At 31.7% G+C, this 15456-nt stretch overlaps 3 protein-coding genes across 3 annotated transcripts; all 3 read right to left on the bottom strand.

Moving 5' to 3' along the window:
* Positions 1-1347: 1347 nt before the first annotated feature.
* On the bottom strand, positions 1348-2123 carry LOC107019207 (ethylene-responsive transcription factor ERF119-like). The gene has a single exon (XM_015219767.2). The coding sequence runs from the start codon at positions 2075-2077 to the stop codon at positions 1418-1420; it is 660 nt and encodes a 219-aa protein (XP_015075253.1). The 5' UTR covers positions 2078-2123; the 3' UTR covers positions 1348-1417.
* Positions 2124-4997: 2874 nt separating this feature from the next.
* On the bottom strand, positions 4998-6501 carry LOC107019106 (ethylene-responsive transcription factor ERF116-like). Its single transcript, XM_015219682.2, has one exon. It carries the CDS (start codon positions 6387-6389, stop codon positions 5193-5195), a length of 1197 nt encoding a protein of 398 aa, XP_015075168.1. The 5' UTR covers positions 6390-6501; the 3' UTR covers positions 4998-5192.
* A 1140-nt stretch (positions 6502-7641) lies between these two features.
* LOC107019972 lies at positions 7642-12840 on the bottom strand. The gene is made up of 11 exons (XM_015220319.2): positions 12766-12840; positions 11286-11514; positions 10870-10971; positions 10563-10732; positions 10312-10445; positions 10063-10240; positions 9141-9708; positions 8888-9000; positions 8534-8777; positions 8058-8305; positions 7642-7882 (listed from the first exon to the last, which is right to left on the bottom strand). Exons 1-10 carry the CDS (start codon positions 12819-12821, stop codon positions 8081-8083), a joined length of 2019 nt encoding a protein of 672 aa, XP_015075805.1. The 5' UTR covers positions 12822-12840; the 3' UTR covers positions 7642-7882; positions 8058-8080.
* Between the last annotated feature and the right edge of the window lie 2616 nt (positions 12841-15456).

Here is a 15456-nt window from a genome sequence, read left to right as displayed (position 1 = left end):
ACAAAAAAAAAAAACGAGAGAGGGTAGAGAGTGGGTGAGAGGTGAATTGTATATGTATATCGATTAGATAATTGTAAAGAGGGAAACTTTCACATATATCAAACACAAAATTCTTATTTGTATGGTATAACAAAGTTTGCATAATTGCGCTCCATAACAAACATATATATGTATAATTCGCTATACATATAAAGTTGAAGCGAATTGTATAAAATGAGAAAGAGAGAAATTATACACAGTGAATTTGTATAAAACGAAAAAGAGTGAAAGGAAAAAGATATTTGGGCATGGAAATACTTGTATTGTATAATTATAAGTGTACAGGACGATTATATATAATTTGAATTTGTATAAAATGAGAAAGAGAGAAAGGCAAAAGAGACTTGAGTAAGAAATATACAATTGAATCAAATTATACTGGGTAGGGGAGTATTTTTATTGTATAGTTATAAGTGTACAGGAAGACAATATATGTATTTGCATGTGTATATACAATTTTCTCTCGCTTTATACAACCAAAAACACAATTTATACATTTCGTTTCTGTTTTTATAAGCGAGAGAGGCGAGGGTGGCGAGCGAGATCTGGGAGAGGGGAGAGAAGGAAACGAAAATATATATACTTATACAATTTTCTCTCGCTTTATAAAAACACAAACACATTTTATACATTTGTGTTGTATAAAAAGCGAGAGAGGCGAACGAGACTGCCACCAAACGAGAGTGGCGAGCGAGATTCCATCGAGGAGAATGACAAAAATAGCTATAGTTTGCAATAGGGTGCAATTAAATCAAAGTATATTTATACCATTTAATTTGAATTAATAGTTTGCTATTATATACAATTTTCCCTTGTAAATATCACATATGTATTTGTATATTCTGACGAATTATACATCTACAGATATAGCTAATAATACAAACTCGAAGTCAGTCCACTTAGTTAATGTATAATATCAATCGTAAGTGATAATTATAACAAAGCTATAGCTAGAATAAGTAATCAAGTGATATAAGTTTGCTTAACTATGTAATTTTCTCTTATTAAAAAGTATCCAACTAATTACCTTTTAATAAGAACAATTTATTAAAATGCTCTTCCAATAAACACTTTTCTTAAAAATTATATCAACTCAATATGAATCAAGTAAAATAAAACAAAAAAGATACGTGTTACAATCACTGTAGTGAATGTTTGTATTCATCAAACTCATTTATATAATACTTTTTCGTTCCAATTCCATCGTTAACATTTTACTAAAATCTATAATCAGAAGAATTAAATATATAATAAAACTTCAAAAAGGAGTATTTCATTAAGAAGTAAATCAATCACAATTGCTACATCAATACTGCTTGTAATATCAAAATTGTTTTTCTTAACAAAACATTTAGAAAAAAAAAATCAATTTTTTACTTTACATAAATGTAAGATCATCCAAATCGCTAAATTCACCCAACAAAAATCCATAATTATCGATAATTGGAACCCCCAAATTATATGAAAACATTACTTCTTTACCCTCCGAATTTTTCACCCAAGTCCCCTTAAACAGTTCTTCATCACTTTCTTCCCCATTTGATGAAATCGAATTCAAATTCAAATTCTCAGAATCACCCATTAACGATTCGTGTTTTTCCTCTGCAAAAAAATTGATTTTTCCCTCAACCCCATTTGATGAATTCGAATTCTCAGCAATACCCATTAACGATTTTTGTTTTTCCTCTGCAAAAAAATCGATATTTTCCTCAACCCCATTTGATGAATTCGAATTCTCAGCAATACCCATTAACGATTTTTCTTCATATTCATCGCTCGAACCACATTCTCGATCAAAATTTCCATTTTTCTGTCTCTTTTTTGCTTCTTTAGCCATGACTAGTTCTTCAAACTCAACCTTTTTCGACTTGTAACTTTCATAAGCTTCATCAGCAGTAACAAACGTACCCAACCAAATCAATTTTTTGTTAAATGGGTGTTTGATTTCAGCGCAAAATTTCCCATTTTTTCTCTTACGAACACCAACAGGATACAATCTGACAGAAAAATTAGTCGATATTTTTTTCTTAGACTTCATGATCAAAGATTTGAGCAGTAACTAAAAACAGAGTAGAAGAAAAAAAGAAAATTTTTAGATGTGATAAAAATGGAGGTTAAATTGTGAATATATATAATAAAATTTTCTTATTCATTTTAGGAAAAAGATTTAATAATAAAAACACGTTTTTTATATAAAATATTTGGAAACTTTTGGTCCTAATTTTATTTGGAAAAGAATTTAACAAAACGAGTTATATTTTTTTAAAAAAGGAAAATAGTTAAAGTATTTATTCAAATATTGCAAGAATAGTCCCTCTACTTTACATTTATAATTTATTATTTTTCCTAATTTGTATTTGGATCATGAATATACATAAAACAAAAAGGGGAAATCATTTAAAACATGGCCCTTCATAATTAAGTATTATAAAGTATAAATTATATGTTAAGAGAATCTTTCAAGCTTTTCTAACGGCAATTATGATATAGTTAAAATAGTATCTGGGAGCTTTAAATGTTTTTAAGTAAAACCTCAGTAAATTAATATATGTGAAATCATGATATATTAATATTTTTAAAGATATTATTTAATTGATAAAAAATATTTATTAATTTTAAGAGTATTTTGAGATTCAATGAAGGTTAATTTTAATTACATTAAAATTATTTATAATTTATTAATTTACACATCATATTTATTGAATTTACATAAAATAAATTCATTCATGAATTTGAGGTCAAGATTAATGATCTTGCTTACCGCAATAATATGAATATCAATAATTTGTTGAATTACGCGATTAGGTGTGACTTGCTTGATAAGGGAAAGAGAAGACGTCCCTCAAAGCCTCATTAACGCAAAACAAGTCTATTCCTGCGTTTTTCAATTCCCAGAAGCTCTTAGCTACTCAGCTATACTATAGCCGGATAAAAATGATAAATGTTCAGAGGTTAAAAGTTTAAAAGAAATGGTTAATATCGTCGAAAAAATAATATTGATGATGAAATTGAAGATGATGTGATACTTTTGAAAAATATTATCTTAAAGAGATTATTAATTTTTCAACTATTAATTTAATGAGATATTATTTTATCCGAATTTTATGATCAATAAAAGTAGAATGATATGTATTAACTTTAATGTGAACTCAAAACAAAGCTTTACACATCACTATTTTTATAATCAATAAAATAGAAAAAATTTAACCGGTCAAGTATTTTCACATCATTGATCGACATCCACTCATCCCAATCTCTAACAAAGAGATTGATTATCCCAAGTTTTTACTCCATTTAGAAGGCCCCTTTGTTTCAAATACTTAGGTTTACCAAGACGAGATCACCTCAAAGATGTCATCATGGATCGACCATAGAACCCTGTTCAATAAGTGGAACGCATTCAATAAACTCTTTTCAATATAAATTTACTGGTCACAAATCTTTGTTTTACTAGCAAATTAAGGTGATCAAACTTATTATGTCACAATTTGTAAGGGATTCTTGTGGACTGGTGGAGTAGAGATACCAAAAAAAGCACTGTTGACATAGAACTGCAAGGATTTTTTGAACATTACTATATGGAATAGAACAGCAGAGAGCATACCTCAAACCAATAGCGGAGCCAAAATTTTCACAGATTCAAAATATAAAAAAGTAAACACACGTAGAAGTCAAAGGGGTTTGAACAGACCCCTTCAGCCCTACATGGCTCCGCCCCTGCCTCAAACCAGGCATTCTTGGGCGGTACAGAATATTCTTAGAACCAAACAATAACTAATATAATCAACATCAAGAATATGTGTGTCTCACTTAAGGTGTTTTCAAATAAGTCCAATGCAGTAGGATTACTTGTAACAACTATCAAGACTCACCAAAACGGATCTGAAGTAGTGAAATGCAGTAGGGAGAGTGAAACTATTGACCATCTTGGCGATATCTTGAATGGGATCCTACGCTGGCAAAGAATTGACAGACAAGCAATGACATGGGGCAAGATGAGCTTCATTGGGGCATATGCAAATGTTGAGGGGACAAAAGCCTAGTAAAAAAATATTACAGAATCTGTATATACCACATATGAATTGAAAGAAAACGAAGGATATTCCGAGCTAGTAGTTACAAGGAAAATTGTGCTAGAACACATTTCTATGAAGAGTAGGAACAGTAGTAGCTGATGTAATAGTTGCCAGTTTAGATTACTGTTTTGGTTGCCATGCCCTATGTTGCTCGAACTCTTCAAAAAACGTCAAGAGGTGTGTGTCGGATTCGCCAAAATTAGTGTATTTTTGGAGAATCTGACACAGGTGTGGCATCAAGAAGAGTATGCGCAACTTAGGCCATGCCAATTCACTCCATTTCGACTCTCTCTGTACATAGTGAGTATTTGTGTCAAGATTAGATCTTCTCATAAACACCGCCACCCCCCAACCGACCCAAGTTTCAACCAAAAAATACATACAAATAAACTGTTGCTCAGACTATTCAAAAATGTCGCTAGTCCTTTCATGAGATGGGAGCCTATAGACTCGTCAACAAATGGTAGGAAACTATTCAAAAATATCACATGTTGTTTGTGACATGGGAGCTTATAGACTCGTGCAGGGGAAACACGTGGTAGGACGTCATGCCTTAATGCCAAAGATGAGTTTCAGCCGTTACGTACCTCAATTCCCAACTTTAGACTTGTAACGTCAAATTGATTCGTCTCGACACACAAATCGAGACTCCATCTCATCAACACTCTGTTCACATTACATCAAGTCCCGACAAATGACCCCGAGACATCATCCATCAAGCCTAACAAAAGTAGTGCATTTTGGAGTGTCCAAGAAACATAGCAAAAACAGATCAAGTATCTATACATCTAACTTGTACAAAGTAGGAAAGGATCGAACAGATGGAAGATTTCATCACAAAAGAAGAGAGACTATAATAATAACATAATCTACAAACAAAGATTCAAGAACTCGAATTTCTATTTGAGAAACAAATTTCCATCTGCATTCAAAGTTATAACCATTACAACAAATTCCATAACACATGAACACTTATTCGTCAACTTGCAATTGTCACTGTTAATATTCACAAATTGGACCTAATCACCTAAAATTGCTGCAAGTTTCGAACATAGTATTTATGGAACTATAGTTATCTCAAACAGAAATACTAAGATCATCCAATTTGCTAAATTCACCTAACAAATAACCGTAATTGTCAACAACAGGAACGCCCAATTTCTGCGAAAATTTAACTTCTTTATCACCTGAAATTTGTATCCATTGCCCCATCCACAAATCTTCATCACTTTCTTCAACCCCATTCGATGAATCCGAGGTTTGTGCATCAACTTGATCACTAGAAGAAGAACCAAGTTCAGATTTTGAAGAAATACCCTTTTCCACATTTGCATTTATAGCCTTATTCAATTGCTCATCAATCTCATCCACCATTAATATTGGCTCACTAGAAGAAGAACCAGGTTCAGAGTTTGCAAAAATAACCATTTTTTCTTTTGCATTTTTGGACTTCTTCAATATATCACCTGACTCATTTGATGAATCTGTGTTTCGAGAATCAGCAATTAATGACGGATCACTCGATGAAGAAGAACCAAGTTCAAATTTTGCAGAAATAACCATTTTCTCTTTTGCATTTTTAGCCATCTTCAATCTATCAACTGACTCATTAGATGAATCTGTGTTCTGAGAATCAGCCATTAATGGCGGATCACTCGAAGAAGAAGACCCAAGTTCAAATTTTGCAGAAATAACCTTATCTACATTTGCATTTCTAGCCTTTTCCAACTTCTCCTGAAACTCAAGTTTCTTAGATTGATAAACCTCAGAAGCTTCTTCAGGAGTATTAAAAGTACCCAACCAAATCCTTTTCTTGCTAAATGGGTCTCTAATTTCAGTAGCAAATTTTCCAGATTTTCTCTTTCGAACCATAGGAGGTAATTTACCAGAAGATTGCTCAAGACTCAAAGGGCTTCTGTTTTTTATTGAAAAACAAGTCTTTACCTTCGTTAAATCCAAGTTCTGAGAATCCACCATTAATGGCGGATTTCCAGATTTTGCAGAAACACCCTTCTTCTGATATTTTCTTTTTCGAACCCTAGGAGGAGGCAATTGATAAAAATCTAATGGGTTTTTGCTATTAAGTAAAAAAGATTGAATCTTTACCTTTTTCTGAACAATCTCATGAACAATAATCTTCGGTCTTTTTTCCTGTTTTTCATCATCTGAAGATGATTCTGTAGCATCTGGGTCTGAAATTTTCACTCTTATTGTCCTCTCAATTTCCATTACTTCATTTTCATCAATACAATCTTGTTTGATTTTGGATTTCATTGTGAAAAACTGAAGAAAAAAACTGGGTTTTTTTTTTTGGCAAGAACAGAGTATAACCAAAAAAACAAAAATTAGAGAAAAGAAGACAAATAGGTTAAGGTATAAAAGGTAGTTGAGGAATTGTTCCCTCGAAAAACTAATTTTGAGTAATTATAGCCAATAAATAAATAAAGGAGAAATTAAATGGTAATTTTTATACAATATATGAATAATTTTATTTGATTAATTAATTTATAAGGTGGAAATTAAATTTTTATTGGATAAACTAAAAGTCCAGATAATGAAAAACTATGCAAATTTGCTTTAAATATTTTATTCAATAATGTACTTTTTTGTTTTGTTATTAGTTTTTTCATACAACTAATTTTAAATTTGTATTTTTATAAAAAGTTTAAGAATATTTTCACGATTTTTTTCTAATAGAAGTATTTATTAGTTTTATCTTTACCAATTACTCTAATTCAATGCTTACCATCCTAAAATAAAAAGACCTTTAATTCATTCCTAAATCTTATTAGTATCTTCTTAATTTAATATGGTCTAATTAAATCAAATTTGAATTTTATCACTTGAAGTTTTTACAAAAGTACTCCTGATTTTAATCATGGTAGAACTTTTAAGGAATATAAAAATAAAATAAATATATATATATATATATATATTATTTATTTATAATCTTGCTTAAACTTTTGCCTAATACCCTATAACATATTCCTAAGAATATAACCTTACTTCTTCAATGAAGTTTCTTTAAAAGCGCGGTAACTTCAACACTCAATAAACATTTGATACTTATTAATTATTTTTAATAAGTAAAATCAAATATAGCTTTTGACTTAGCTTGGATGGTGAAGACTCGAAATGTAAAAGAATGTACAAACAAATAAAATTAAAGATGTTTATAAAAAAAATATTGGATCAAAAATTTTAAATCACTCTCTACGCGGAAGATGTTTGATTAAATACGATAAATGAGCCCATAAAATATAGTTCATCCAACTCACAAGTTTCATAGAATTTATCAACTCAGACTTTATTTTAAATCCCTCAATTTGATTCATCTGAAAGTTCAATTCGAAAAATAGTTAGATGAATTTTAAAGCCATTAAAAGGAGTATAGAAATTCAGAACAAAAAATCGAGTATGTGAGAAAAAATAACATGTAAAGAACATAGAAATGGTGAATAAACCTTATATCTAATGACGTATTTTAAAATCGCGCAAATATATATTTCAAGGTAGTAAACTTTGTTCAATCAAGTACAAGTTTTGCAGACAATTGCAAACTATATTTAACCTGCATATAACACATCTGATGTTTATTGTTCTACAAAAATTCATCAAACTCTTATTCCAGAGAAGTAAAAAAAAAAAAAAACTATGTAATTCACACTGGTTCGCGTTACAAAACGATAAAAATATTAACATATGTATACATGAAATACACCATTTCACTTGCTATTCGTATCTTGACATACGTCCAGGTACGTACCCTGCCATAACACACAACATAAACACAACGCGCGAAGAACATCAAATATAAGGAACACTTGCGAATCAAAAGGTATGCAAAGAAAAACATGTTTTTCGAACTTCAAGCTTTTTGTTTCGAGTTGGAAGTTGAAATAATAGACGGTATTGAAGGCTCGGTGTAGTGAAGAAACAAACCAGGATCATATCGGCGTTCAAAATTACGTATTGGGGTCGATTTTGTCTACAATATCTACAGGAACAACCGGTATAGAGTCCCACCACTCCTGTAATCTCCTATTCCCTTTCTCATTTTGCTTGTTTTTCCCTATCTTTGATGCTGCCACAAACCCATACGACGTCAACGCCATGAGAATGAACTTAAAAGGAACCACGGCTAAAATCACCGCAGCAACGACCAATGCTACCATTACCATATCTGCATGCTGTGTTCAGAAGCAGATTCGGGATTTAAATTCAAGGGATTCAAAGTTAGCACTGAATTAATACGAGCCTCAAACTCGTACATTTGAGAGAACGAGTTCAGAAGTTGATATTTATTAAAATTTTAGTGATTCACGCTATCTACGCGTACCATGGGCTTCAATAACCTACTAAGTTAACGAGCTACGGAAGGAGTTGAAAGCAAAAAAATGCAGGGCAAAATAACGTACCTTTGGAGCTTTCGAAACCAATACTGACCAAATTTTCAGTATAGTTACATTGAACGTTCGGATCAAGTCGTAGACGCTTCTCAGCCCCAGTTGCGCCGACACTATACTTTCCATTGTTGTCTGATCGGATCCAGTGTAGATGACTATCCTGTCAACCTTATCTGGTATTCTCCTTCGTCTAGCCCATATCATCGTAGCGACAATTCCCAATAAGAGAGCTGCTATTGCCTTGCCAACCCACTCGCTACAGTCATAAGCATCCGTTAGCTCTAATATGGACTTGCTAAAACGATTGGAGTTCACTGTTTGACATCGAACATAGGCAAATGACATAGCAGCAATAAAGAAACTTACTTGTAAATTACAACCATCGTCGTCACCACAAGAATCGTACTGGATAACGGCCTTTCCCATGTAAACGCCTCTTGAACATATGGAACTAACTTCTTCAATGGTTTAATCAGACCCTAAGGAAAAATAAAACATACTTTAGCATAATCGATATGCTACATAAAGGTACAGAGACGTATTGAAACTCTTCAATTAGGAATACGAGCTGCACAACACTCGTAAACAGGACTTCTAACGAAGCAGAGTAGCAACCTACCATAAGAACCTGGACACTATTGCCGATTCCTTCGTCTTTCAGATCCTCGACCGTAGCTTTAGCCTTCTGAATTTCTTTAGCTTCCTCCCTCGACTGATCAATAGCACTCCCCAATGACGAAACATGGTCGACTTGTACTGGCGAAGTAGGGACGTCATTGATATCTTTTTGGATTTCTTTTAACTCTACACTCGGAACAAACATTTGGGAGACATTCAGGCTTCTCAAGATCGAGCTAGCACTACACGGGTGTCTAGTGTCAACTTTCTTTAAACTCTCGGCAAGCTCTTTAAGCACGTAATCTCCCTTTGGCAATTCATCGAGCAAGTCAAAAATTAGGAAGTTCTTGGGGCCTGGAGGTGATATCCTAAGCATTTCTCTAGCTGCATGTAGCCTAATGATTCCTAGTATTGTCCTCGCGTGCATTTCCCACGACTCCAATGGTGAATCTATTTTGAACTTCCGTAAAAACCTATGCAATAGCATAATTTCCTTCACAAGAGAAAGCCAGTGATCCCGTCTTGTTGAGCTTGTTATTTCTGGAAATTCAATGACAACCCCTTCTTGCCTAAACGGAAAACACAAGTCGATTAATAAGTTGGCCTGGATTTTGTGATTACCTCAAGTTATGTTGCTGGGACTCTTCAAAAACGCTGCTGCCACCTGTTTTAGATCCTCCATAAATGCATTACTTTTGAAGGATCCGACATGATCCCGTCAACATTTTCGAAGAGTCCGAGCAACATATTCCTGAAGTGTTTAAGATGAGACTTACGCGGTTGCTCATGTCTCTAGTAAATGAAAATACAATTTAGTCCTCGAGAAAAGACCGAAGAACTAGAATACAATTTAATCCTCGGGGAAAGACCGAAGAACTCGAATAACTGGTGCAACATATTTAGAAGTCATTAAGAGTACTTACAATTCAGATGATTCATAAACTAGGGCTTTGTCGAAGAGAGGAGCACCCCATGGACCCGTGGCAGCTGTCTTGACACTTTGTTCACAGTCTTTTGAAAGATCGAGCTTAATAGCCTCTTTATAAGAGAGAACACCAGATGCCTCAAAGTAAAGGGCATAGTTCGTTAGCGTCAGCCTACCTAGAAATAAAAAGTCTGTTAACAATTTCGAGCCACGTGACAATACGAACCACAGAAAATGCAAGACATACCAGGCCAACTTGTGCCTCCGATGTGGCGCACTACTCTTTGTGAACTTGCAGTTCCTTCCACATGTAGTATGAACTCATCGTCCGCCATTTCCATGCCTGTTGGTGTCGTTTGTGTTTGCAAATGCTTCACACATCTAATCAACGGAAGTCAACCAGAAAGGAGAACCAATCCATCAGTCAAAATCAACTATATACGCCTCAACCCCAACAACTCTATTATATTTATTTTCCAAACGAGAAACAAAAATTACTTTTCAATCTCTTTCAGAAACATGTCATAAGCGGGATAATGAAGTCGATTTTCCGTAGATGCTGTCAGCGTCTCGAAAGTAAATCGTCCATTTACAATATCAGCTACTAAATGTACAAGCGTCCCCATCCACAAGAACGCATCCTCTCCAACACCTGGTTCATTATCAACCTGTCAAATCAGACGTAAATGTACTGTAAGAAATACATATCATTTATCAGGAGGCGTACACCAGAGGAAATCCGAGTGTGTATCGAGTAGCACAATGTGACAAAAGAAAATTTCTAGTTAAGATACAAGTTCCTTACAAGGAGCGGCATGACATCTGAGTAGAACAACGAAATGTCATCTTGTTCTCGAGGCAACTTACAAGTTACTTTCCTATCTTCTTTTTCTTTTGCCACGCACTCCTGTTACATAAAGCAAACAACATATCCCACAGCACATTTCATCAAGAAAAAAAATCGCAAAAATTCTAAATAGAATCGGTAAAAAGGTAACAATCAAACCGTTCTTGTTCGCTTTGCTAAAAAAACAGAATCACTTATCTCCTATAAGTTACAAACATAAGTCAAAAAGTATATGCATATGAAACTAAAGTATATTTAGGCATGAAACGGATAACAACAAACGGTTAAGATTAAAACATAGCAACCGCAGAAGCTATTAAAGTAAACTATGCACAAAATCAAAGTAGTAGTAAGGACAGAGTCATTGGACTAACTGAATGCCTCTCTTCATCAGCTGAACTTGGCATTTGCCATGCTAGCATCATGTCGAACGTGATCCGACTAAACGAACCGTCGACTAACGCCTCTTCCAACTTACTGCATACATCAGTGAGGGCCTTAGAACAGCAAAATTCCACCAACTTCGTTGAATAACACCCCGTTTTAGGATCCCATCCATCCTCAAATTCATGCACTAATTCATCTACAGAGGTGCCCAACCTCCTGTGACAAAACATTTATCAATAACACTGTTGAAAACATGATAAATACCTACTTTATAACAAAAAAAAATTGGATTTAGCGACAGATAAATTTTGTACTAAACAGCAAAACCTGTCGCGAGTACCATCTAGTGATGAATTCGCGATAAATTTCTGTTAGTTACGAGCAAAATAGCAGCTTATTTCAGTTTTTTAGTAGCCTAGATGATTGTTACGCACTTCAACATGATATCAGAATGAACAAATTTCTATGTTTTAAGTCTCACTACTAGTCATGATCAGCGGCGGAGGCAAAATTTTCAATATAAGGAGTTCAACATCTAAGGTGGTTCGACGTCTACCGTATACTTAAAAAGTTATTTTAACCATGTATATATTATATAATTTTTCGCTGAAGGGGGTTTCGAATGAATCCCCTAATAGTATAGTGGCTCTGCCACTGCTCATGATCACGTGTTTGACCCATGATAAAAAAAAATCCTAAATCCACCCTCATTGCTCTCTACGAGAGGGTGTGGGGTGTGTTGAAGATATAATTAAATAACGCGTGTACATAAAAGTGTTTGCTCTCTAACAACTTAAGTAAAACACAAATGGTATGATGCTTAGTATTTTCACAATTTTGTATATATTGTGTATAATTCAAAATTGAAGAGAAGCTCGAAATTCGAATCACTAGAAAGTAAAATCATGTACTCCTTCTGTCTTAATTTACGTAGCACTTTTTGAAATTCAAACAAATCTATATTTAATCGTAATTTAAGTATTTTGAGTTGTCAATTTCATTGCAAATTTATGATACTTTTTACAAATTCTCATTCAATTTGTTTCAACTTCAAGCATCAATCAATCATGTCCAAATTTTTTAGTAATTAATTATATGAACAACTTCAAGTCATAACTAATTACCTCATCCCAGCACTAAAGCTAGATATTTTAGTAAGAAAATTTAAAATATATGAAGAAAATACGTAAATAATTTTTCAAAAAAATAAAACTACAATTTTGATCAAAAAAAATTCAAATAAACCACTTACGCCCCTAGCTCCTGCATAACTACAACAACTACATAAATAATCTAATCGTATCGAAAGTAAGATCTAATAATAACTGTCTGTACGCATATCTTATTTCTATCTTTAACGAAACAAGTTTCGATAAAAAAAAAACACAAATAACCAAAGAAAGTAGTTATTTTTATACTAGTACTTAAAAAAATGCAACAAAAATAGTAATAAAGAGGAAAACTAACATAGCACATGAATGAATAACATCGTTGGCAATGGAAGATAGATGCTTCTTTCCCATCTTTTTATTAAAAAATTTTAAGAATTATAATTCTAAGTTTTTTGTGTATAAATTTTATATTTTTATATAAGACAAGTTTCAGAATTGAAAAAAAAATAAAAATTTATAGTGGGATTCAGTTCTTTAGGATCTATAGGACACGTGTCAAACATGCAACAACTCATGCCCCTTATTCAGCCCTTACTCAACTTTATCGATATTTTCCCTATATTATCCTTATTAATTCTTCACATTATATATCATAAAATATTAATTATCTTAAATTACTTTAATTTATTATTATTAATTTTACTCTTATAATTGACTTTTCTTTTAAAAAATGAAATTAAAAAAAAAGTTTGAGAAATAAATATACGAAATTATTTTTTTTACTTATGATTTCTTGACAGACATATTTAATTATAAAATTATCAACCTTTTATAAATATCTGCGATCTTCGATAATAAATATTCTTTTATCGATAAAGCTTCAAAATAAAACTATACTACAATTGGTAAATGCTTGATTTTTAATATTATATTCCATCTTGTCCTTGTTTATTTAAAGGAATTGATACATTTTCTTTTGAAACAAAGAGAGGGGAAAGAATATTGATATCTTAATTCACCTATATTACTATAAAAAAAAAATATTAATTACTTTCACAAAAATGACAATGACACATCACTATAATTATAGTATCACACCTTTATATTTATCAAAAGGTATATCTTTATTGACTAACCAAAAGTATGCTAAGAATGATTTTGGTGTACCTAAAGCCAAAGGTTATGTTTAATATGTTAAATAATTAATTTGAATCGAAGATCAATCAAAAACAAGTTCTCTAGTATTATTATATTATATCGAAAATAAAAGATTGAAGATTAAATTATTTATATAAGTAAAATTTAAATTGTAACAGAGCTTGCATATCGTCGAATTTCTTATTTATTGTAATTACGAAATTCACGGTGGATAATGTGTTATAAGTCAAAATTTCATGGAAGTAAAAATAATTCTCCCAAAAATTAATATGTAATATAGTCTATATGAAAATATCCCAATAAATCAAAATGAGTTTTCCCTATGCAATTAGCTTATATTGGGCTTGAGATTTGCAAATACCATTTCCAGCCTCTAGAAGCCCATAACACCTGTTGTTTAGGATTTTTCTTTCTTTTTTCTGCCATTATTATATATTTTCAAAAAGAAAAATTAACTTAGATAACTATACGTTAAAAAATAGTCGACAGATGTAAATATACACGTAGTTAATATACAATATATGTAGTATTTTGACTGATATTTGTTGATCGAACGATCAAATGTGTAATTTCTCCGAATCGTCTTGAATTGAAACTAAAGTTATATAGCGATAACTAAAAATATATCTTTTATATATATATATATATATATATATATATGTATATATATATATATATATATTGTGCTTGAAGAAATTAAAAAGGCAATAATCGAATCTATCTTTCAAATGTATAAATTCTTATAATCATCAAAGTAGAAATTCTCCCCAAACTTGTAGATGCCACTCTACTTCTCCTAACCATTAATCTCAAAATTGTCAGCTTTATTATTTTTCTTTTCTTCATTTAACATATTAAAAATAGGAAAATATAAAAGTAACATAATGTTTCTATTTGTTTAGTAAAAATGAATTAATCCTAAGTTATGGAAACTTATCAATGTAAATTTAAATTCTTTAAAACAACAAAGAGACATATCATGAATACTACACTCATTTGCATTATGGATTAGAATTATCTTTTCGCATGCACCACCAAAAGTTGTGGTGGAGTATATGTATTAATTAATTAGAAGCAGCTTATTTCGAAATAAATATGTAATTTTTTGCTACACATTCAAATTTATTAGTTAAATTTCTATATAAATATCTAATATCAAGTGTAAAACAGAAAAAAAAATATTCATCCAATTTTTAATTAAAAGTTTTGAATTCAAGCAATAAGAATAATGTGGAATCATATCTAGTAAGATATGTTCTATCCTCCAAGTTGAAACTTTTCTGCGAGAACCTAAATTAGTCGTATACCAATTTTCTGAATCAAGTAAAACTTTTTAACACGAATATGAATATATTGAGATCAAAAATAGATATCAAAATACCAGATAGAAAACCAATAAAAAAATATTTTTTTGCTTATAATTGCTTGATAAATGGTTGAGATATACTAGTCACCTTCTCAAATCATAAGCACACTTAGAAGTGAAAACACATGTAGTGTGGGGGGGAATTAATTAGTTATTGGTTTATGTCCATTTCTACAATATTGTCAATCTCATCAATCAATCATTCATTTTAGAATTAGAATTATGATATCATTGATTAAGGATCAAAAACAAATGGATCCTAGGTCCAATTCTTGATTTATTCATTTACTCAATTATCAAATTCTTATCCCTCTCTAAGGTCACATGCATAGTCACTAACTTTATATATTTCCCAAAATTGGACAAAAAACAAAGCATCCATTTCTTCCCACTATACCTTATTACTCAATTTGGAAATTATGTCCCTTTTTTTTGTTTTAAGAATATAAACAAAACTCTCTCTATACACTCTATTTCCCACTCTCAATAATTGATTCTCATTCTTTCTACTTTAATTCACAT

This window comes from Solanum pennellii, chromosome 5 (assembly GCF_001406875.1).
Source record: "Solanum pennellii chromosome 5, SPENNV200".
Classification (NCBI taxonomy): Eukaryota; Viridiplantae; Streptophyta; class Magnoliopsida; order Solanales; family Solanaceae; genus Solanum; species Solanum pennellii.
Note: the sequence above shows the minus strand (reverse complement) of the source record. Positions and strands in the feature narration are given on the sequence as shown.

Bases quoted from the DNA above. Each gene is read 5' to 3' on its own strand.
- LOC107019207 (XM_015219767.2), bottom strand. From the start codon at position 2,077: ATGAAGTCTAAGAAAAAAATATCGACTAATTTTTCTGTCAGATTGTAT.
- LOC107019106 (XM_015219682.2), bottom strand. From the start codon at position 6,389: ATGAAATCCAAAATCAAACAAGATTGTATTGATGAAAATGAAGTAATG.
- LOC107019972 (XM_015220319.2), bottom strand. From the start codon at position 12,821: ATGGGAAAGAAGCATCTATCTTCCATTGCCAACGATGTTATTCATTCA. The intron at 10,241-10,311 runs GTATGTCTTGCA...TTTTATTTCTAG, and splicing joins CGGAGGCACAAGTTGGCCTG to GTAGGCTGACGCTAACGAAC. The intron at 8,306-8,533 runs GTACGTTATTTT...TTCTGAACACAG, and splicing joins TGGTTTCGAAAGCTCCAAAG to CATGCAGATATGGTAATGGT.